Source organism: Tasmannia lanceolata, unplaced genomic scaffold (assembly GCF_043159265.1).
Source record: "Tasmannia lanceolata isolate RefF3 unplaced genomic scaffold, GAP_Taslan_0.1 ptg000012l, whole genome shotgun sequence".
NCBI lineage: Eukaryota > Viridiplantae > Streptophyta > Magnoliopsida > Canellales > Winteraceae > Tasmannia > Tasmannia lanceolata.
Genome location: NW_027518689.1, coordinates 50,186,272 through 50,209,855, shown reverse-complemented (window position 1 = coordinate 50,209,855; position 23,584 = coordinate 50,186,272). Strand labels below are relative to the sequence as shown.

Here is a 23,584-nt window from a genome sequence, read left to right as displayed (position 1 = left end):
GCGTGTGCGAACGGTGCGTTGCACCATCCCGCGGGTCCACCCAATGGCTAAAGCCCATTGTGGGAAAAGCTATTTAAACCCTTCTCCAACTTTCTCTTCAATCGATATGGGACTATCTTTCCAAAGCACATTTTTCTCTCTTCTCAAAAAGCAACCCTTTTTACAAAACAAGAGCACATTTTCTTGTAAATACTTTTCAAAGCCCATTTATTTTGAAAATACACTAACAATCCCCCACCATTTTCAAAATTAAAACAGTTATCTCATCATACTTGGAACTCTTATGCATAAATGAAGGAATCTTACGATTTGAACCTTCACTTAGTAAGAGAATATCAAAGTCGACAAGAACGACATAGTAGACGTATCTTTGAACTAGCGATTCTATATAGCCAACCGAATACGTTTCACACATAAGAAATTCATTTCAAAAAGTGATTCTAAACAGCCGACACGTGCACTGGCCATGTGTCTGTATCTCAGTTTCATGAGTGCTCTAGAAACTACTCAAGTCTCATAGAAGGCGGCACCAGCTTCACACTCACGTAGGTAGGCTTAAGAGTCCCCCTGTAACTATAGCACCCTAACTCTTTGGTTACAATCCTGATAAGATCTCATTGCTCAACCTCCTCCGTTACTCACTACAGGTACCAAGCACTTTACCTTGGGATGTTATTTATATAATGCTTGCAATCACTCCATATGATGTACATGGGCTCATTGAACTCAAGACTTGATGTCTATTCAAGCGTTGAGTTGAGTTTCCATCATAGGTGATCATATGTTACTGGCTTTAGACCCATTCCTATAGATGTCTTAAACACCATATCTCTTGCAAGACCTTTTGTTAATTGATTAGCCAAGTTCTAGCTTGATCTCACATAATCTATCATTACTACTCCATCAGTAAGCAACCGCCTGATAACATTGTGTCTAAGTCCAATATGCCTGGACTTACCATTATACACATGATTATATGCCCTTGATAGTGTGGCCTGACTATCACAATGTCTGGACTTACCATTATACACATAGGTTTAGGCCAAATAAGAATTTCTAACAGCAAATTCCTTAGCCACTCCGCATCTTTACAACAAGAGGCCAATGCAATAGACTCTGCTTCCATGGTGGAAGTAGTTATGCATGTCTGCTTCTTAGAAGCCCAGGAGACAGCTCCCCCACCAAGAGTGAATATCCATTCACTCGTTGATGAATGATCAACATACTCAGTTAACCAACCAGCATCTGTGTATCCTTCTAATACCATGGGATACCCACTATAGTATAGTCCATAGTCTATAGTGCCTTTTAGATACTTCAGTATCCTATTTATAGCATTCAAGTGCATGTGACCAGGATTACTAGTAAATCTACTTAGTTTTCCTACTGAAAATGCTATATCAGGTCTAGTCCATGTCATAGCATACATCAAACTACCTATGACACTAGCATATTCTAACTGTGAAATAGACCTACCAGTGTTAGAATATAGTTGTATGTTAGAATCAAAAGGTGATGAAACTAGTGTGGAATCAAAGTGTTTAAACTTCCCAAGGACTTTCTCTATATAGTGTGATTGGGTACCATATAATTCTAATACCCAAAATCACATCTGCAACACCCATATCCTTCATTTGAAAGTTAGATGATAGAACCCCTTTAGTACTTGTGATACTATCCATATCAGTACCAAATATCAACATGTCATCTACATATAGACAAATAATGACACTTTTACCATTCTTAAACTTACCATATACACACTTATCTGACTCATGTATCTTAAAACCATTTGACACTAAGACTTTGTCAAATCTCTCATGACACTGTTTAGGGGCTTGTTTAAGCCCATATAAAGACTTAATTAATTTACAAACCTTATGCTCTTGACCCAACATGATAAACCCTTCAGGTTGATCCATATATACTTCTTTATCAAGTTCACCATTCAAGAATAATGTTTTAACATCCATTTGGTGAATGTGAAACTTATATATGGATGCAAGAGCAATTAGGACTCTAATGGTGGAGATCCTAGCGTCTGGGGCATAAGTATCAAAGTAGTCTATTCCGACATTTTGTGTAAAGCCTTTGGCAACCAACCTTGCCTTAAACTTTTCTATAGTTCCATCCACTTTCATCTTCTTCTCGGAGATCCCCTTACAACCTATAGGTTTAGATCCAGGTGGTAATTCAACTAGTTTCCAAGTTTGTTACCCATGATTGAATCCATTTCATCATTTATAGCCTCTTTCCAAAAGGCTACATCTTGGGATTTAATGGCTTCTTCATAGGTTTTAGGATCAGCCTCTATGTTAAGGTTTAACATATTCGAATCAAGGATTATGTCCCTTGATCCTTCTACTAAGTATACCACAAAATCTGAACCAAAGCTTTTATCTTTTCTTTCTCTTTTGCTTCTTCTAATTTCAATATATTCCTACTAGGTCATTTGGTTCTATTATTAAGAACCTATAGGCTTTACTGTGGTTTGCATATCCTAAGAATACGCATTCAATACCTCTTTCTCCTAACTTCTTCTTTTTGGGTTTTGGTACTTGAACTATTGCCCTACAACCCCAAACTTTGAGATAAGCTAAGTTAGGCTCTCTTTTTCCAAAGTTCATAGGGAGTTACATGGGTTTTCTTATTAGGTATCATATTTAGGAAGTGACAAGCCGTTAATAAGGCTTCACCCCAAAAACCATTATTTAATCCAAAATTAACTAACATGGAATTCACCATTTCCATTATAGTCCAATTCTTTCTTTCTGCAACACCATTTTGTTGTGGTGTATAAGAGACAGAAAATTCATGGATTACTCCATTTTCTCAGAAATCAGGGAATTGGTATTCCCCTACCCTATCGGATCTAAGGCATTTGATCTTACACACACTGATTTTCTACTTCTGTTTTAAAAGTCTTAAATTTGTCTAAGACTTCATCTCTATGGCCTAATAAAATAAACATAACGGTATTTTGAAAAATAATTTATAAATGTTACAAAATACTTCTTGCCTCTTCTTGTTGGAGTCCCATGCAAATCACATACGTCACTAAGTATTAGTTGTAATAATGTAGTAGACCTTTCTACACTAGGGAATGGTTTGGTAACCATCTTAGTTTGCATGCAGATTTTGCACTTATCTACACATTTTCATCACCTTTAGGAATTAATTCTAATTTAACCATGTCATGCATTTTCCTAAAATTAACATGTGCTAATCTATCATGCCATAAAGAAAGTGAATCAACCATGTAAATAGAAACATTAATTTTATTGATATTCATCTTAAACATACCCTCGTACATATAACCTGTCCCTACAAATGTCCCTCCCTTGGAAAGTAGAAACTTGTTTGACTCAAATACAAGTTCAAAGCCAGTCTTATTAAGAAGGCTACCGCATACAAGATTTCTTCCAACTTCTAGTACATGGTACACATCGGTAAGAGTGAGGACTTTGCCGGAAGTGAATTCGAGTTCCACTTTCCCTTTGCCTTTGACTTCACAGTTGAAGAGTTTCCCATGTAGAGAACACTCCCATCTTCGATTGGTGCATAAGTCAAAAATGTGCTTCTATCTTTGCAAACATGCTTTGTAGCGCCCGAGTTAATCCCCCATGCATCTTCTCCTTCGAGGAAATTAACCTCTCATGGCAACAAAATTTTCTTTGTTTCCATCTTTGTTTCCTTGAGTGTTCGACTTTTTATAACGACACTCCTTGTAGTGGCCCATTTTGCCACATTGGAAACAAGCGCCTTTGCGCTTTTTGTTCTTTTCAGAGCCCTTGCCCAGATGCATTTTCCTCTTCCGATTACCTTTCCAAGGTTTAGTAGGGGGATCTGTTACGTTGGCAACTTCCACCATATGTACTTTAGAGGACAGATTAACAACATCATCTTTGTTGTCTCGAAGCCTTGATTCTTCCTCAACTTGGAGGGTTTGAATCAGATCTTCGAGTCATTTCCTCTTTTTTATGTTTCAGACTTTTTCTAAAGTCTTTCCAGGATGGTGGTAATTTGTCAATGATAGAGGGTATGATAACAGTATCATCAAGATTAACCCCTTGTTTATGCACTTGACTGATGATATGTTGGATCTCATGGATTTGATCCACTAGCAACTTATCATCAGTCATTCTGCAATTCAAAAAGTGACTTACTGCAAACTTTTTGGCTCCGCATTTTCCGATGAGTACTTCGCCTCCAAAGCCCTCCAAAGTGCACCCACCGATTCAGTGCCTTGATAGATATCAAAGAGTTCATTACTCATTGCGTTGAGGATGTGTCATTTGCACAGATAGTCGTCTTGATCCCACTTCTCCCTTCTACGGGCTTGGGCAAGCGTCTCATTTTCAACTTCGGTCGATTTTGGTGTAGAAAGAACATACAGCACTATGAGAGTAGTGAGTATGAAATGAACCTTCTTCTGCCATCTTTTGAAGTTATCTTTGTTGAAGCGTTCCAACTTCACAAAGTCTTGGGTCATCTGCTTCATTGATTGAGCCATGCAAATTTCCAACAGAATATTATCTTCAGATTGTTGGAAACCTGGCTTGGTAAAACAGTAATATAGAAAGGCTTTTCAAAAGAGTAATTGCTTTGGAAATTATCAAAATAGAAGTCCCACAAGTGTATTTCGTATTGTGTTTGCAATGGGACGATTCTACTGTTTTTATAGTTTCTGGCACCCTTTCTGTTTGATTTGCACCCCTACAGAACACCTATTCAGAGCAGGTTTGATTGTGACCGTTAGATCACGCCCATCCACGACTCTAGGGTCCAGATCGATCCTCAAGTGACTGTTGGTTTGTGTAAAACCTCCCTCCAGCCCCGTCATCGCTAGATCGATCATCCACGGTGCGGATCGCACCCTCTGGGCTCATGACCGTTGGAACAATGGGACACGATCTAACGGTCCTCATCACACCCAATCATCACTAGCCGTTTCCACACAATCTGACGAACCAGATTGCTCCTGCTTCTACACTAGCCGTTGGAGCGCACTGGGCCCGCTGGGCGAACCATTCGGTCCAAAGCCAAAGCACAACCCGACCGAACCACTCGGCCCATATATTAACCCAACGGTCCAGATCTAATCTGGAAAAATGAAAGGCTCCAATTGCTCCTTGCGACGATGCGTCGTGCGAAGTGCAAAGTGCGCCTAAAAAAGCGCAAATAAAGCTCCAATAGGGCCCTATAGCCCATTGCCCACGCCGTGCGCGAACGGTGTGTTGCACCGTCCCGCTGGTCCACCCAATGGATAAAGCCCATTGTGTATTAAACAAAAGAGAGAAGAGGGAAAAGCTATTTAAACCCTTCTCCAACTTTCTCTTCAATCGATATGAGACCATCTTTCCAAAGCACCTTTTTCTCTCTTCTCAAAAAGCAACCCTTTTTACAAAACTAGAGCACCTTTTCTTGTAAATACTTTTCAAAGCCCATTTATTTTGAAAATACACTAACAGTGTTGTTTTTTTTTTTTTTGGGTTGGGGGGTGGGTGGGGACAAACCTATCTCCTCATCTTTCAGGCATCGCCTATAAATTGGGTTACAAACTATATTATCCCAAACAGTATCATAACAACACAAATGAAGAAAAAGTATCATTATGCCCAGCTTGCCCATGAAAAAAAAAAGTTATCATAACAACACATATGAAGAAACAGAAAATCAAATATGGTACTATTATACTAATAATCAATGATGAAAGACCTCGGAACTATATATCATTGGGTAGTATTAAAACCAATAAGCCGATACATCATCCAAAAATTTGCAAAAGAATATTCAAAATCTTAAACCATTTGTAACCAAGACAGAAGGATTGGAGAAACATTTTCTGAAAAGAATGTCTACCTAGAAATGTCAAAAACACTTGTTCTTACCAAAAAATAATTAGAGTCGAGAGTATTACAGACGAACAAATAAAAGGTACGACAAATAGAAAGCAAGTCTTTGGTCACTAAATAACATGTGCTAGATTATAATAATCTCTAGTAAAACCAGCACATCATGCAGAATGAGAATAAAACAACCTCTTGCCGTGCCAAATGATCCAAATCTTTTGATGAGCAAGGCCAAAGATCCATGAAACTGTAACGAGAGACAACATCATGCAAAGAACCCTCTAATGTTGATGATCCCTCTTCACCTGTTCTGGAAAGAGCTTCCTTTCGCCTTTGCTCAACCTACATCAAGAATACGTTTGAGAATACATGCTTTTGAGTTTTCAATTATGAAGGGAAGATAAAAAAATGTTATATAATGAAAAATCTTAAAACAAGATACCATTTCAACCACGGATGAAAGACTCTTATGTGGACAAAAGCTTGCACGAGGTAAAATCATGCCAACATGAGTCGATGATCAGTGCGGCTAGTATTCTACTAACTCTGGTGAGTCAAAGCAGTTTTTGACTGACACGATAGGCTCAAAGCTTAGTCAACTCGGGCAATTTTCAAACAATGATTTCAACATAGTCTTCGACTTTACAGGCCTGAATATGTAGATATAGGTCTAAGTCTCTATGAAACCAAAAGAACAATACTACTAGCGGCCTTGTATAAATCTATTACAAAGGCGGACAAATAGTTTTTTTTTTTTTTTTTTTTTTTTTTTTTTTTTTTTTATGAGTGGTAGACTAAAGGACAAGTAGTTGAAGCGTTTTTTTTTTTTTCTATCAGAACAAAAACAAGGATTTTATCAAAAAGAAAAATAAAATAAAGACTAGAAATCACACAAAAAGGGGGGAAAGAGCACAAGATTAAGGTCTGGAACCATAAAACTACAGTAAGTTAGTCAACTACTTAGTAGCTTCTCTAAGCATGTGAGAATCCAAATCTACTGAGGACAAGAAAGAAAATTTAAGTAGCTGACAAAAAACAGGACAAAGGCTCCAACAAGTAACGGACAGAATACCGATGCACTGCCCTTCTTGGAGTGCCTTTCACCAATGAAGTAGCATGAGTGCCACCAGTAAGTAACTTTGAGATCCCTAATAGGCTAATACCCTCGGCCTCCTCTCTCAAGTCATTGGGAAAACCAGAAAGATAAACAGAACACAAGGATTACTGACCACAATACCACCGATTGGCTTAGGTCAGGGTCAATAATACCAACACTTTTAAAATCACCCTTTCAATGGTCAATAGAGAATCAACCAACAATAGGTGATTCTGAGTCTTTCAACCACAAAAACAATTTACTTCTACAAAAGCCTCATAATAAAGTAGAAGCTTCTAAGTATTCTCACAAATTTCTTCCAAAAGTACAATGTAATATGTAAATCACTTTGCAAATTGTCATAAGCGGAATAGCATTCTCTCTCATATGATGGAATGCCCTAAAATAGTGCATCAAATACAAATTAAGACAAAAATCCACAACACAAGTTCAAGAGCATTACAAGCAGAGCTAAAGAAACTTCTAAAGAGAATTTGTACCCATGGTTTTAGTTTCCACCGAAACCAACACGAAACAGCTGAAATGCTTCCGTTTTCATCCCCACCGAAAAAAAATCTCAATTGGATTTGTTCTACTTTATTATTTCGGTCAAAATTTCAGAATTTTGAAATTTTGACCAAAATTCGACCAAAATAGTCGAAACAACAAAAAAATGGAAAGATGTTCCGATTTACGAAATATAAAGCCGTTTTTTCTTCACAAAAACCCTGCTCGAATCTGCTGTAAATAAAAAACCTTGAAAATAAAAGAAAGATGTTTTTTCATGCTTTTCAATGGAATTTTTTCTGGAAAACGCTGTTTTGGAAAAGCTTTTGGAAAACCATGTTTTGAAAAAGCCTAAAAAGTATGGAATTTTTCCTTAAAATGTGTTTCTCTGGTTTGTTTTTCTCCAGGCCTGTTTTTCAGTTTGAAATTTTCCAGTTTTTATTACGTCTTTGTTTTTCAACCTTTGCTTTCTTGCATTTATATGTAAATTGTCATTCGAATATAAATGGTTCAAATAGTGGTTCCAATACCAATTGAAAGGTAGAAAAACATTTAGATTTTTTTTATCTTTGTCAACATACTTTGTAGGCCCATCCTAGTTAAATCGAAGGTGGACCCACTTTTCATTTCAATGTGAAGAGTCACAGGAATTTCCATTTTCATTTAAATGTGAAGCGTCAAAAGATTTCAAAACGTAAGCATCATACAAATGATGAATCTCTCATTAAATACAGAAAGAGGAAACGTTTGTTTTCTGTAACCCATTTTACTTTGCATTTCATTTCATTAATGTAGAGAATGAAATAGGAAGCATCATTGGACTACACAACAAAGTAACCGTACGTTATGCATGGGATTTCAAATAGACATGGGACCAATACCCCCACCATGTAACTCTGTGGTATTGACATAGAATTGGGGTCATTCGAGGGATGAACGGTCATTGTACGTTCTTATACTTCATTAGATTGTACTTCTTTATTGAATTTATTGTTCTAGACATGTTCAACATATGCCACTAGGTCTTCGATGTGATCAAGCCATTATGGATGGCTTTCTTGCTTATGTGATGGTTTATAAGTATGTATTTGTGCTTATTCTAACATTTCCCGAATTTTCGTCTTAGAGTTTCAACACTTACATATGTTTCCAAACGTTTCAGTGATTTTACAAGATTTCCACCAAAATTTACAACCAAAAAAATTGAATGTTTCTGTTTCCGTGTCGACCGAAACCGAAACTGAAATATAAAACCTTGTTTGTAGCTAATATTGATGGACTATATCCATGGCTTTAAATTTCCACCAAATAGACACGAAACAATCAAAATGTTTTCATTTCCACCCCAAAAAATGCATATCAAAACTGAAACGCATATCAAAACCAAAGCCGTAAGTGTATTAGTAGTATATTATACCAATATGTGTTAGATAATTATATATATGAATTGCATGTTAAATGGGGTGTATGTATTATATATAAACATTTATATGAATTACATGTGAAATATGGTGTCTACTGAATTATCATCTATGATTTGTGGACACGGACACGGAGTGTCGGACACAGCAAACCCCCAAACTTTAGAAACGGGGACACGGCTAAAATAGAAAGTACATGTAATCATGATTTGTGGATATGGATTCGTGTGCCCAGTTTCGAAATGGATACGAGTTGTCCAAATGACGTAAACACAATATTCAATAAAAAAACAGAATGCCACACTTGACACGATATAAAAACATGTCCACACACCCACATTAAGTCTTAACACTTCCAGCAATACAAGTAGAAGTGTCCAAAGGAGTGTTGACACGTGTGGACACGCGTGTCGTGTCGGACGCGGCAGGACACGTGAGTCGGCAATAAATTCAAAGTGTCGGCCAAATCATAGATTATCATCCAGGTGTTGCTTCTCATGTCCCTAGGTGTTCGATTTTGTCAAACCATTATGGGTGATTTTTATGCTTATATGATCTTTTTAGGGTGCATTGGTGCTTATTCTAGCATTTCCTGAAGTTTCATTTAAAATATCCTTTGATTGCATATGGTTCCATAGGTCTTCGTGATTTGACAGGATTTCCACAGAAATTTCCTTAAAAATTGGCATATTTACATTTTCATTACAACAGAAACACATACCAAAACCAAAACATGAAATCTAGACTGTATGTATATAGAACGTCACATGCAAATGGATGGAATTCTAATTCTATATTGGAACATATTTGAGAATGGTCAAAAGGTTCACGACACTGAAAGTCATGGTTCAAACCACTTTACAAATGGAATCATCTTGCATCAATGATCAATCAATCCAAACCAATGGTAACTACTATAATCAGCAATCATGTTAAGATTTCCAATTTAAAAAATTTCACAATTAAAATGGAGCAGTACAACTATCATGAAATCAATGCACAAGATACACCAGAAAGAATGAAGAGAGCATGCCTTCAACATGCTCGCCAAATCTCCATAGGTTTGCTCAAATTGTGTAAACCTTTTCCAGACCTGCATATGAAAGCATCACATAATGAACACAACAGAGAATATGTGTGCGCGTGTGCACCTTTAACACACTTCAAAGCTTAACTGAATAAAATGTTGAGCACGTGCAACAAGGCATAATCTAGAAGAAACTTCCATTATCTTTGTTTTGATCAAACTCCCAAAACCACACAACCATAAAAAAGATGAATAAGAAAAAGCAAATTAATCAAGCTTAAGTTAATAAAGGGTAACAAAACAAGTGATGCTTGCATTCAACTAGCTTAAAGAACTACAGCACTATAAGGCACGTTTCCCAGGGATTGCAAATTATCCCTAATAAACCCAAGTCTTGCCCATTACTTTCAAAATCCGTCAACTAGCTTAAAGAACTACAGAACAAGGCACGTTTCCTAGAGAATATGTTGCAGATTTTATTTTATTTATTTGAAATGGCAGAATATGTTGCAAATTATCCCTAATAAATCCAAGTCTTGGCCATTACTTTCAAAAATCCAAGTCTTGGCAACTTAATGGATGGTTGAAGAAACTTCCACTCTCTTTGTTTTGATAAAACTCCCAACATCACAACGATAACACAGAAGAAAAAGGAAAAGCAAAGTAATCAAGCTTAACTTGCTTAACTTAATAGAGAGTAACAAAAGAATATCTACATGCAACCAACAAGCTTAAAAAACTACAGAAATGCAGGTGCATCTACATGGCACATTTCCTAGGGTACGTGTAGCAAATTATCCTTAATAAATCCAAGTCTTGTCCATTACTTAGAAAAATCCAAGTCTTTGCAACTTGGTGGGAGAAAAGTTCACAAGTACTTGGGAAATTGTTGATTCATGAAAGAATGGAGATATGTCATTTTGCACCTTTGAAATCGTATATCCCAATAAATGTTTGGTAACTAGTCTGCTTTAATATTAATAACAAAAAAGACATAATAGCAAAAGGATGAGTGGACGACTCCAAGGATATTTGGGGTCATAGCAAACTTTAGGCATGCATTCTCACCGAAGGTGAACAAATAATCCATTTGAATACTAACCTTTCTGATTGATCAAGTCAAAAACAAATCAAGTTGATTACGAGACTTTCTGATAGAGGATAGTTTCCAGTAGAGCAGGAAGGCTTAGTTAAAAGGAAAGCAAAAGTACTTTCAAGAGATCCTAGGTCAAAAGCTATGATTTGGCCGACACTTCGAATTTATTGCCGACTAACGTGTCCTGCCGTGTCCGACACGACACGCATGTCGACACTCCTTTGGACACTTTTACTTGCATTGCTGGAAGTGTTAGACCTAATGTTAGTGTGTGGACATGTTTTTGTACTCTGTCAAGTTGATATTCTGTTGTTTTATTGAATATTGTGTTTACCTCATTTAGACAACTCGTATCCATGTCGAAATTGGACACACAAATCCATATCCACAAATCATGATTACATATACTTCCTATTTTAGACGTGTCCTCGTTTCTAAAGTTTGGGGGTTTGCCGTGTCCGACACCGGTGTCCGTGTCGATACGCGACACTCGTGTTGGTGTCCACAAATCATAGGTCGAAAGCCATTTCTCGATAGTTTAGTGAACCCCTAGTACCATAATTAGAGAGCTTGAACACGCTTTTCGCTTAAAGAAAGATTGTCATGGAGATAGAACTAGCTAAAACATAGTTTCATACGTTTGTTGCAGGGGGGTTGCAGAATCTTTAAGATTTCAGCCATTTTGGCTGCAAAATAAGATTCACAAGTCTTTAAGGGCATTTGAGGTATTTTATCCTCCTCAATTAAATGGAGGTTGAAATGCATCAACTGTCCCTATTTTAGAAGGATCTGGGCATTTTTTTTCTTTCCCACAACCCTATCGTCAGTTTTTTTTATAAACAAAATTGACAAATATATTCATACTAGCAAAATACAAGGGGGACCAGTAGTCCGACTGGATGTACATAGTATGAACTACCTAGGAACATTCTTCGAGGTGAAAAGAAAATCCTTTCCTTCTAGAATTAAACAAACATCTTTACATTTTCCTTTACAGTTTTCCAAAACACTGAACAAAATTAACCAGCAGGAGCTTCCCATGGAAGCCCGGTCCTTCATATTGGATGGTCACAGAATCTGCAATTCCTATTACCATAGAATATCTTCTTCTAAGCGTTCCCAAAGATTGACAAGCAGATATCCTATTACCATAGAATATCTTCTTCTAAGCGTTCCCGGAGTCCCTTTTTTCTATATCTAGGAACATTTTCTTTGTTTCTTCTATATTTTCCCGATATCCTATTACCAAATGATCTCCCAATTTAGTCATTTTTTCGAAATACTCAGAGGATACCCTTTCCTCCGAATCAGATGAAATTCCACTTTCCTCTTCTGAAGTCTCATCCCCGGGATATTCCGACCCTCCTACCCGATATGTGCTCCCCCCTCTCAATATAGGATTTAATTTTCCCTCTGAGCTCCACTTCCATTGAGTCTCTCGCCGTCTTGGATCCTTCATCTAGGGGAATTATCGCCTTCTTATTTCCCCTTTCGCCTGCCGGATTAGCCTCCGGCCAATCCATACTTGCTTGCCTGTGCTTTTCATGTTGCTAATTGGGCGGGAGGGCACTGCCTTCATTAGCCAAAATCGACCACTCCGAAGGCTCGTCTTCAAAGGCCACTGCTTCCTGCCTAAGTTTTCAGAGCTAGAATTTCTTGAATTCTTTTGCGATTTCACTTCTCGATGGAGACCCACCGTGAGGTCTTCCATACTTTTGTCCCCGACTTGTTTTTTGATGCTCCCTTCCTCTATAATACTTACTCCTTCCTTCCTCCTCATCTGAGTGCCATGTAACCCCTGACTTCTCATAGTCATCTATCATTTTAATTATTATTTGAAAGAAAGTGTTTCCTTCTCTAGTTTTTTTCTGTTTGATGCACTTCTCCCCCACCGATTTTTGTGAGACTTGTACCCAACTTTCCAGCCTGCTCTGGGAGGGTACGGAATTTTGGTTTTATCGAGACGTCTTAAAGAGGAAACTTTTTTTTCACGGCAGCTATTCCTTTCCAGCTGAGATGTCTCTTCACAGAAGTCCTGGGGTCTCGACTACGCAATATCTTTTTTAAACCAAACTTCGCCTTTTTTAGGCTATTTCTAGCCTAAGATCCTTACCTCTCTTATGATTGGAGGCAGTATTTGACTGGCGTTTTGCCAGGGACCGATTGATACCACCATGGTTTGGGTCCCGGTCAGGATCTACAGGGATAAGGCATTTAATGCTGCCTGCTTAGTAGTCTCAATCCTTGGCCTAAGGGATCCAGCTAGTGAGGTCTCAGCTACCCAGTGGTTAGGTGGAAATTTGAAATTTGAATTCTGACCCAAAGGTTCTTGCCTCAACCTGCTGGAATCCCCCCAGAACTACGCCTTCCTTCGATGCCGGGAGAAGGATGGTGATATTATTTCCCAGTTGGCCAGATGATTGAGAGGATCTTTCCTCATTTCCCGCCTCTGGCATGCATTTCACTTGAACTAGGAAGGATTTGTTAACCACTTTTAATCTTACAAAAGGTCGTATCGATTTCTAATGCTCTGTTAAGACTGGCAAAGGCCACACAGTAGTCATGGTTGCCTGATAATTGCACTTAATTGCACTTTGGTCAGCTTGTACACAACCTAACTTTCATAGGATTTCTTTCTCATTTTCTTCTAGAAAGATGATAATTACACTTTTTTTAATTGAAAAGTTCCAACAGAATATAAAACCTTCTAGTGCAGCATCATTTATCGGTCCAGCTGCCCACTAAATCAGATGATCAGACATGAGCTCATGATAGAGTTACGCCGAGCTACAACGACAACGGTTTGTTCATATAACGACAGAATGATAACAAGTCGAGGCATTACTTGAATGAAGGAAAACCTAAACTAAGTCATAAAAATATAATTCTCGGGAATTTCTTAGCAAGGAAAAATCTCAAGATATATTAATTTTTTTATCTTTTTCAGGTTTATATCGGGAAAAATGATAAAACTATATTTATTTAAAAATATATAATTTAAGAATAAATATTAAATAAAAAATATCATGGTAAATTATTAAAATGAAAATATCGCAATATTTGTTTTAAAATATCAGGATTATTTTGGGATTTTGTCGTTTTATCAAAATGTCGCGATAAAATTGTGATAATTAAAAATTATCAGAGATATTTGATGTAACATCATTTAAGAATATTCCACCAGATGTAAAATGGCAAAATGGTGGGAGATTAATAGAAAGAAAAGCAAAAACATGCAGATATGAAGGACATGAAGTTGCAATTACTAGCCCTTTACCATCTAGATCCATGTCGAGCAAGGAAAAGTTGTAGAAGGTAGTGGGACTGAGAAAAAGGTTATTGCGCATATCATTATATGCAACTAAATCACCGTAATTATAGCCAATGATAGATTTAATAGCTGTGATGGCTTCAAGATCTAAGGTGCCAACTCTTCATTATTTAAGAGGCGAAATTGTTAAATATATTGTGTAGGGGTAGGAAGATTACCTATCAAAACCAAGTGTTTTTGGATATTCTCAGAGTACTATTACCATAATTGATGGTTGAATGGAGAAAAGGCAATGCTCATTGAATGATCATTTTGTTTCTAGTCCCAACAACATCATCTTTAATTGGTCTATGGATCCATTAAGCATTATGAACAATGATTATGCATTATTTGAAAGTTTTGATGGAAAGTCTTCAATATGTTGGGCAATATAACATCATACAGTTTAAAATTGTTACTGAACCAAATTATAGAGCAGCTAGGAAAAATGGAAGTAACATATGAGAAATTTTATGGCCCCATATGTGACATATAGGTTAGATCTCATGCTAGAGAACTCGGCAGAACCAGAGGAAATCTTTAAAACAGAAAAGGCCATAGAGGGAAAGCAGGAAACATAACCAATTCCATATATAACCACATATAGCAGCTGCATTTAGTGCAAAGTCAGTTCACAAAGTGATTTGTGTCATTTTACACCTCTGAGATTTGTCACATACTTCTTGGTCATACAAAGTCTTTCGCCTTATAAGAAAGCTACCCAATATATCATATTATGTGAGAGCTATCCAAGCTCTTTCATCTTCTCCCTCATTCTTATTCTTCTTCTTTTCCAATGGTAACTAGGTTACACCGAAGTGACCGAACAGTACTGTAATGAGTAGGGCCGATTTACATTAAATGGGTCCCTCCACCTCTTTGCGTTAAATGAGGTTTCCCCTTTTTTCAATGATTTTAATAAATAAAAAGGTTGTGGGTTGTGCACAAAACAACCATACGACACGTTTTCTCTATTCCCCTCTTTCTCTGCTTCCTCTCCTTTTTTTCTCTTTCTCCTTCTTCTTTGTCTCTTCTCTTGGTTAGATCTCTCTAACCCATTTCAAATTGTTCAATCGACTGACGTCCGTAGTCAAATTTTAAGAACTAGTTTGAGCCTATTATTGACAATGAAATACATTAGTTTAAATTAGAATTTGCCTATAAACAGTCAAAGGACTCCAAATACAAGCTAACCCCTAAAATCTCAAGAAATTACCAGTTCATCAACTGATAAAAATGTATGGATTACTGACATAATTACTTGTAAGCTTTCAAAGAGTATGCTCATCACATCTATGAACTTAAAATTACTTATTTTTGCAAGATTATATGACATCCCCTATTGAAGGTAAAAACTCAGCCTTATGACTTTCTCTTAAGAACAAGCTTCTCTAAATCTTGCAAAGCCCAACCAGAAAACCAGTACATGAGCCCTCCAAGAAAAGTTCCAATTAAGAAAACATTAGTGTAAAGACCCGGCCCCTCAAAGGGTCGGGAAAATGAATAATTTTAACTAAATCTTGGTCGTAGATTCCCAGACCGAAGATCAACAGTTTCGATCTTCGATTGGAGCCTTTTGGACCGTCGAATTTGCACTTACTAAGTCCGAACTTACTATAAATAGTAAGTCTGCTTTTACTATAAATAGTAAGTCCACAGTTACTTTAAATAGTAAGTCCATGCTTACTATAAATAATAAGCCCGCACTTACTATAAATAGTAAGTAGGACCACTTAATATATATTGTATTTAATTTATTTAAAAAGGATAAAGAAATTAAAGAGACCTAAAAGAGTTGGAAACTTGCTATTCATTTAAAAATAGAATAAGAAATAAATTAGAAGTTAAAGTGTAAATTAAAAGTTGGAGCAACCTTACCGTTGAGCCAAGGCTCGCCCTCACTGTTTTTATATAAAATCAGCATATATTAATTGTTGTTTTCGAAGAATTCTTATATATTTGCCGTATGGTGTGTGCATGTTGCTATTCATAAAGAATATGATATGTTAGTATGTTATATGGGTTTTAACAAGTATATTTTCCCAAAATCAGCATAGAAACTGTGAGATTATGGGCAGTTTTGTGTAGATTGCTCTACTCAAGTATTTTTATATGTTATGGGGTAGGGGAGTGATAAATCGACTCCCCAAATTGATGAATCGACTCCCCATGTGTCTTTCCCTCTCCTCTAGGTTAGAGAGAGAAAGAGGAGAGAGATAGACACATGGGGAGTCGATTTATCCATTAGGGGAGTCGATTTATCAATGCCCTATGGGGTATTGTTCTATAAGATGTACATGATATATATATATATATATATATATGTGTGTGTGTGTGTGTGTGTGTGTGTGTGTGTGTGTTTTACTAAGCCTTATAGTGCTGATTTTCTAGAAAAATCAGCAAGGACAAAGGGTTTTTTAAAAAAACTGTTTTCTATGAATTCGTTTAGATGTGAAGCTTTGAGAAACACCCGGCATAGGAATCTTGTAAAAGTCTTAAGAATTTTTAATTTTGTATAGAACATGAGAGAACTGAGAGGTGGCCTCTGGATCCCTCCTGCCTTCGCAAGTGGGGCTAACGCAGTTCCGGTGGGAAGAACAGACCTCTCTGGATGCCCTCCTGGATTAGCAAGTGGAGCCAACTGTATCCCTTTGGGGGCTGGAAGGGTTGGGGCAAATAGTACACTGGATGAGGCTACTATTAGGACAAGGCAGGAGCAAAGGTGGGTAACCTTCAAAGGGAAGAAAGCTAAAAGGTTTGACAGAGTGGCTAGAAGGAGGGTTGAAGGTGGTTTTGGGGATTGGAGGTGTTGTAGGTGTGGTTTTAGGAATTTTAAAAAACGAATGGAGTGCTGGGAATGTAAAAAGGTCTGGTCTGGAAGGGATTTCAATTTTCCTATTCAGCAAAAAATCCTGAGGCCAGGGGAAGATCTGGTGGATGAAAGAGCCGCTGGAATAAGTCAGGGGGTGGTCGAGTCCCTAACTTCTGAAGGAATAGCCATCAACTTAAAGGTTATCTCCTTAAAATCCATTAGCAATGCGGATCTGGGTTTTGGGGGATCGATCAGCCCTGGGTGGTCTGGGGATCTTCCTGCTATGGAGGTCTGGCTCTCTAAAAGAAGTGGTGGTGCCGGAAAGGTTGTGTTGTATAAGATAGCTGCCCTGGAGATTTTGATTATCCTTCGGGCTGGGGTAGACAGAAAAAAGCTCTATGGAAAACTGGAAGAAAGCCATCAACTCTCCTTTTTGTGAAATTTGTCCGTGGTTGGAAAAATTTTAAGGGGACCAAAGTTCACAGTGGTGGTCTATCTATGGGGTTCCGCCTGAGGCTTGGAGTGAAGAGAACTTTGCAAAAATTGGGGAGAGGATCGGAAAGGTGATAGAGTTGGATGAGTCGTGCATGGCGGGATTTGGGTACTCTGTAGCAAGAATGCTTATTTGTACGGAAGGAATCGTGGACAAAGAGATCGCCTTGCAAGTCTCCCTCCGGGGTGCGATCAGAAGGGTTAAAGCAAAAAGAGAAGTGGAAGAGATTTATAGCAGCGTCTCAGAAGAGAATTCTTTAGAGGGTAGTGATTTATTGGGTAGCTGTGATGAAGTAAATAGTCTTAATGAATCCAATCAAAACTTAGAGGAAGAATTAATGGCAGTTGGTGTGGAAAAAAATTGGCTCTGCGCTCGTTCCCGAGAGCGACGAAGAAGATGAGGAGGAGGTGCATGTTAGTGGTGACTGCTATCATGCGCATCAAAGGGATCATGATAGCAATCTACCACCTGGCAGTCTTTTTGAATTTCAAAACTGTGGGCCCCCCTGTGGATACAGGTGGCGTAGTTTGCATGGAGGCTGTCCTATCGAGGAGATGGTGGTGGACCCTACATCAGTAATGGATAGATATTTTTCGTCTTTTGATGATTGTCCCTTGGATTCTCAGTTGGTGGGCCTCCTTAATCCAATGTGGGCTTGGCCCTCTCCAGTTAGGAGTCCAGTGGGGTTGTGTAACCACTGGGACTCAGACTCGAGTGAGGCTTCTAATGACCAAATTGAAGAAATCAGCTTACCATCCGACGGATATGATTTTTATCCGGTCCTTCAACAACTTCAAGCTAGTGGGTCCTCAAATGCAAATTCTGATCAGCTCTTAAGCCTTGTCAACGCTAGATCTTGGAATTGTTACGCCCTCCCTTTAACTGGTTCTGTTTCTCAAATGGAGGCCAGAGAAGAGGCTGCTGAGCCTTATAGGGGGAGAAGCTCTGCGGCCATAAGGAAATGGAGTAGAAGAGTTACTGGAATTGCTTTAAACTTGACCTATGAGGAAGAGGATCTTAATCCTAATTGGAGTCCAGTTGTTGAGGAAGACAGAGAGGGACGGGGGGGAGAATTCTTTCAGAGGGTCTGATCCAATCGGGAGTGGTGATGCCCGGGATGGTGAGCCTAGTCATTTGCCTCTCTGTGCGGAGGCTCTTATCCAGGCCAGGTCAAGGCATAATAAGAGTAGTATGTGCACTTTCTTTGTGAAAGCCGTAAAAGATGGCCCAATTATGAAAATCTCTGTTGATAATTTGATGAGAGTATCATTGGAGGATATTTCTGGGATCGTCAATGCCCTAGCAGATTTTTTTGGTTTCTTCAGTAGTAGGGAGGGGCGGGCCAAAAGTGTTAAGAGTGTGTGACCAGGAAGGCAGATTATCAAGACCTCTAAGCCTTGTCTCTGGGGTTAGTAAGAGGTGCGGTAGGGATCTTTGGAAAGCGGAGGGGAGTAAGCCTCCAAGCCTTTGGGGGCTGGATGAATCTATCAATCATACTTATGGGGTTTCCAGCAGTTTGGGTGTGGTGGCTTCTCGAGGGGAGGAAAATTTGAAGGCTCAAATTAGAGCCGCAGAAGTAAAGGATTTAGAAGTTGTTGAGGCCGCCACGAGAGCAGCGGAATCAGCCAAAAAGAATTAAAGGGAGTTGAGAAGATTAGAATCAGGGATTAACTATGACGGAGGGTCGAATGAGGATGGGCATTGTTGTGAGGTGGGAGGAAGGGTCACTGGGGGTCGTAAGGGGAGGAGTTTGCCTAAGCCTTCCGTCCAATGAAGATAGTATCATGGAATTCTAATGGGTTAGGGTCGCAGGGGAAGAGATTGCAAGTAAAGGAGTTGATTAATAGTTCTAAGCCGGATCTGATGTGTCTGCAAGAAACCAAACTGGAATTGATTTCTAAAGGGGTCTTTAGGGGTTTGGGTCTTAGGGAGGAGTGGGATTTTGATTTTATTCCTTCTCAAGGGGCTTCTGGTGGTATATTAGTGGCCTGGAATGGGAGCGCCTGGAAGCTGGTGAATGTGTGGAAGGGAAACTTTTCTCTCTCTGTGGCTTTTAAAAAGTTAGAGGATGGCTCTCATTGGCTCTATTCTGGAGTCTATGGGCCGTGTTCTAGGGAGGCTAAGTTGGAATTTTGGGAAGAATTAGGAAGGGTGCGAAGCTTCTGTCAGTTTCCTTGGTGTGTGGGAGGGGACTTCAATGAAATCAGGGCTGTGGAGGAGAGGATTGGGTGTTCCAGAGTATCCCCAAACATGCAACTTTTTATTGACTTTATTGCAAAGAATGAATTAATTGATCTCCCTATGTCTGGAAGAGCTTTCACTGGGGCAAGAGGCGAAAGTAGAAGTCGGATTGATAGATTTTTTATTTCTTCGGAGTGGATGGAGATGGTCCCGGATGTTTTTCAAAAGGCTCTACTCCATTCAGTTTCGGACCATTGCCCCATTTTACTTGACCCTGGTTGGGAGTTTTGGGGCCCCAGCCCTTTCAGATTTGACATAGCATGGTTAGAAATTCCAAAAATGGAGGAAACTCTGGGTGAATGGTGGGGATTGCGTTCCTTTGAAGGGCCAGCTGATGTAGTTATTGGAAAGAAATTAAGGTTTGTGAAGAATAAGGTGAGGGAGTGGGCTAAAGTTCAGAAAGAACAGGTGCTTGCTAAGAAAAAAGGGTTGGAGTCTAGATTATCTGAGCTGGTTGCTTTAGAAGATAGCGGTCTGGGGGGGATTGCGGAGCGTGAAGAGTTGGGCAAAATCAAGCAAGAATATCAGACCATTTTGTTGCATGAGGAAATCTCCTGGAAACAAAAGTCCAGAGTAAGATGGTTGGCTGAAGGGGACAAGAACACGGCGTATTTTCATGCTATAGCTAGTGCCAGCAGGAGGAGGAATAAAATTGTGGTGATTAACGAAGGAGGCCAAATGGTGTCCTCAAAGGAGGGCATTTCCTCTGCTATTATTGAATTTTATTCAAATCTTTATTCTTCAGAGGATTTATCCCACCCTATTCCAGAGGATGTAGCCTTTAGCAGCTTATCCCTAGAAGATAGCTCTAAATTGGAAGTTCCTTTTGGGGAAGAGGAGATTGAAAAGGCTCTTTTCTCTCTGCCAAGAGATAAGGTCCCTGGGCTTGATGGTTTTTGTTTGGCTTTTTTCCAAGCCTGTTGGTCGGCAGTAAAGAGTGATATTCTTAAATTCTTCAAAGAGTTTCACGAGGGGTTGCATTTGGATAAAGGAACAGGAGCTACCTTTATAACCCTAATTCCCAAGAAGGAAGGAGCTTCGAAAATTACAAACTTTCGACCAATCAGCCTTGTAGGTTGTCTTTACAAGGTTCTGGCGAAGGTATTAGCAGATAGAATCAAATTGGTGCTCCCTTTGCTAATTTCTAATAGTCAAAGTGCTTTTGTGGACAAGAGGCAGATCTTGGATTGTTCCCTCGTTGCCAATGAAGCCATTGACTACTATCGCAGAAATGGAGAAAAAGGGGTGGTCTGTAAATTTGATATGGAGAAGGCCTTTGACAGGGTTGAGTGGAATTGTTTGGACTATCTTCTTGGCAGAATGGGTTTTGGGAATGTTTGGAGAGGTTGGATTCGACGCTGTGTTTCTTCTGTCAGGTTTTCTATATTGATCAACGGTACGTCTAAAGGTTTTTTTCAATCGTCTAGAGGGTTGAGACAAGGTGATCCTTTGTCTCCCTTTCTCTTTGTGATCATGGCAGAACCTCTTAGCAAGTTACTTCAGAAAAGCTGTGAAAAGGGTTTGATTGAAGGTTTCAGAATTAGAAGAAATAAGGTAGAGGTGTCGATCCTTCAATTCGCTGATGATACGTTGATTTTTTGTGAGCCGGACTTTGCTCAAGTTAAGAATCTTAAAGCAACCCTCAGATGCTATGAGCTGATTACAGGTCAGAGGTCTAACTTTTCAAAATCAAGTTTATTCGCTCTCAACATGTCTTCAGCTGATGCAGGAGAGTGCGCTACTTCCTTGGGTTGCAAAGTAGAATCTCTTCCTTCTTCTTACCTGGGTTTGCCTTTGGGAGTAGGAAGACCAAGTAAGATTTTGTGGGAACCTATTGTAGCAAGGCTTGAAAAAATATTGGATTCCTGGAAGAGAAGACTAGTGTCCAAAGGAGGCAGAATGACTCTAATAAAGGCGGTTCTGGCAAATCTCCCTTTATATTTTCTATCTCTCTTTAAATGTCCAGTTAGTGTTGAATTGAGGATTGAAAAGATTCAACGAAGATTCCTGTGGGGGGGTTCGAGTGAGAAGAGGGGCATCCCTTTGACTAAGTGGGAGAAGGTTTGTGTACCAGTCAGAAGGGTGGTCTGGGCATTAGGAGAATTAAAGGCTTCAATGCAGCTTTGTTGAGCCAATGGCTTTGGCGCTTTGGGGAGGAGCGCTCGGCTTTGTGGGCTAGAGTTATAGGAAGTAAGTACAGGGTTCTTAGTGGCACTTGGGAATCGGATGATATCTATGAAAGAAAAGGCCTGACTATTTGGAGGGATATTTTGAAACTAAGATCCGAGTTTAGAAAGGGTTGCCGATTTAAAGTGTATTCTGGTAATCGCATCAAATTTTAGAGAGATGTCTGGTGTGCAAATGAAGCTTTGGAGATCCTTTTCCCGGAGTTAATGAGGGTTGCTGCGGATAAGGATGCTATGGTGGGTGAGTGCTTTGAAAGGGTGGATAAAAAAGTGGTTTGGTGCCCGAAATTCAGAAGAAACTTTTTTGACAGAGAATTAGAGGCTCTCTCTGCATTGTTTGAGATCATTAAGAAGTGCTATATAAAGAAGTCAGGTGAGGACAAAAGGATTTGGATGTGGAACTCTTCCGGTTTTTTTCTGTCAAATCGGCTTACTCTAAACTGGTTCCGGAGGGGGAAGATTCTTGGGTGGCTAAGGTATGGTCCTTTCAGTGCCCCCCCAGAGTGATCTTCTTTGGCTGGTCTGTTTAAAGTGGGCGAATTCAAACTATCGAGTTCTAGAGGAAAAGAGGTCTCTTCCTTATTGATCATTGCCCTCTCTGCTTAGAGGACGGTGAATCTATAGACCATTTGTTCCTCCATTGTAAAATAATAAGGCAAATATGGGGTTAATTTTGGCAAGGTTTGGCATTAATTGGGTCTTTCCTCAGTCGATTCCCCTTCAATTGAAAAGCTGGGACTTTGTTCCTTGGAAGAAGAAAGGAAAGACATTATGGAGAATTTGCCTTCTAGCTCTTTGGTGGTCAGTTTGGAAGGAAAGAAATGGAAGAGTATTTGAAGGAAAAGCCAGTTCTGCTTTCTCCATTTTCCAGAAAATCATTGCTCTTTCTATTCAATGGGCTAAGAGTACCTCATTGTTTAGATTCGTGTCAGCCTATGATTTATGGGAGAGGTGGGAAACAATCTGTAAGGAAGGGGTGTGTAGGTCCAAGGTTGTTCAAAAATGGGCTCAGCCTCCTGAGGGATTCTGTAAGTTAAATGTGGATGGGGCATCCTTTGGGAACCTGGTGCCTCAGGTTTTGGAGGGCTGTTGAGAGATCATGATGGTGCTGTGAAGTGGGCCTTTTCTGGTCCAAATGGAATATCTGATTCTTCGGAGGCTCAAGTGAAAGCAGCTTACTACGGTATTCTTCATGTGGAAAGAACAATGCTAGATAAGGTGATAATGGAAGGGGACTCCTCAAATATTGTTAGATGGCTTGCGAGTCTAGCTCCATCTCCTTGGAGATTTCTTAATTTTTTTGATGAAATTGCTGACTGGGTGGCTAATTCATCGATCTCCTTTCTCCATATCTGAAGAACAGCTAATGAAGAAGCAGATGCTTTGACAAAGTCTGGTGTGAATAGGCAGTACTTGGAGTGGTTTGACGATCTTCCGCCTTGAGATATATTGTTATTCTATTTGTTTTCTCTATTTTTATTTGCTTCTTTGTAATTGGACCATCTCGGTTCCGTTCTAATCTAATATATTGTGCCATTTCAAA

General features: G+C 39.1%; 1 protein-coding gene across 1 annotated transcript in view; it reads right to left on the bottom strand.

Annotated features, from left to right (window-relative positions):
* CSTF77 (Tetratricopeptide repeat (TPR)-like superfamily protein) overlaps positions 1-23,584 on the bottom strand; it is a 98,013-nt gene that overhangs the window by 28,688 nt on the left and 45,741 nt on the right. Inside the window, exons 17-18 of the mRNA XM_077392826.1 lie at positions 9,910-9,969; positions 6,042-6,194 (exon numbers count right to left, since the gene is read on the bottom strand). Coding sequence (XP_077248941.1) covers positions 6,042-6,194; positions 9,910-9,969 — 213 coding nt within the window. The remainder of the gene's footprint in view (positions 1-6,041; positions 6,195-9,909; positions 9,970-23,584) is intronic.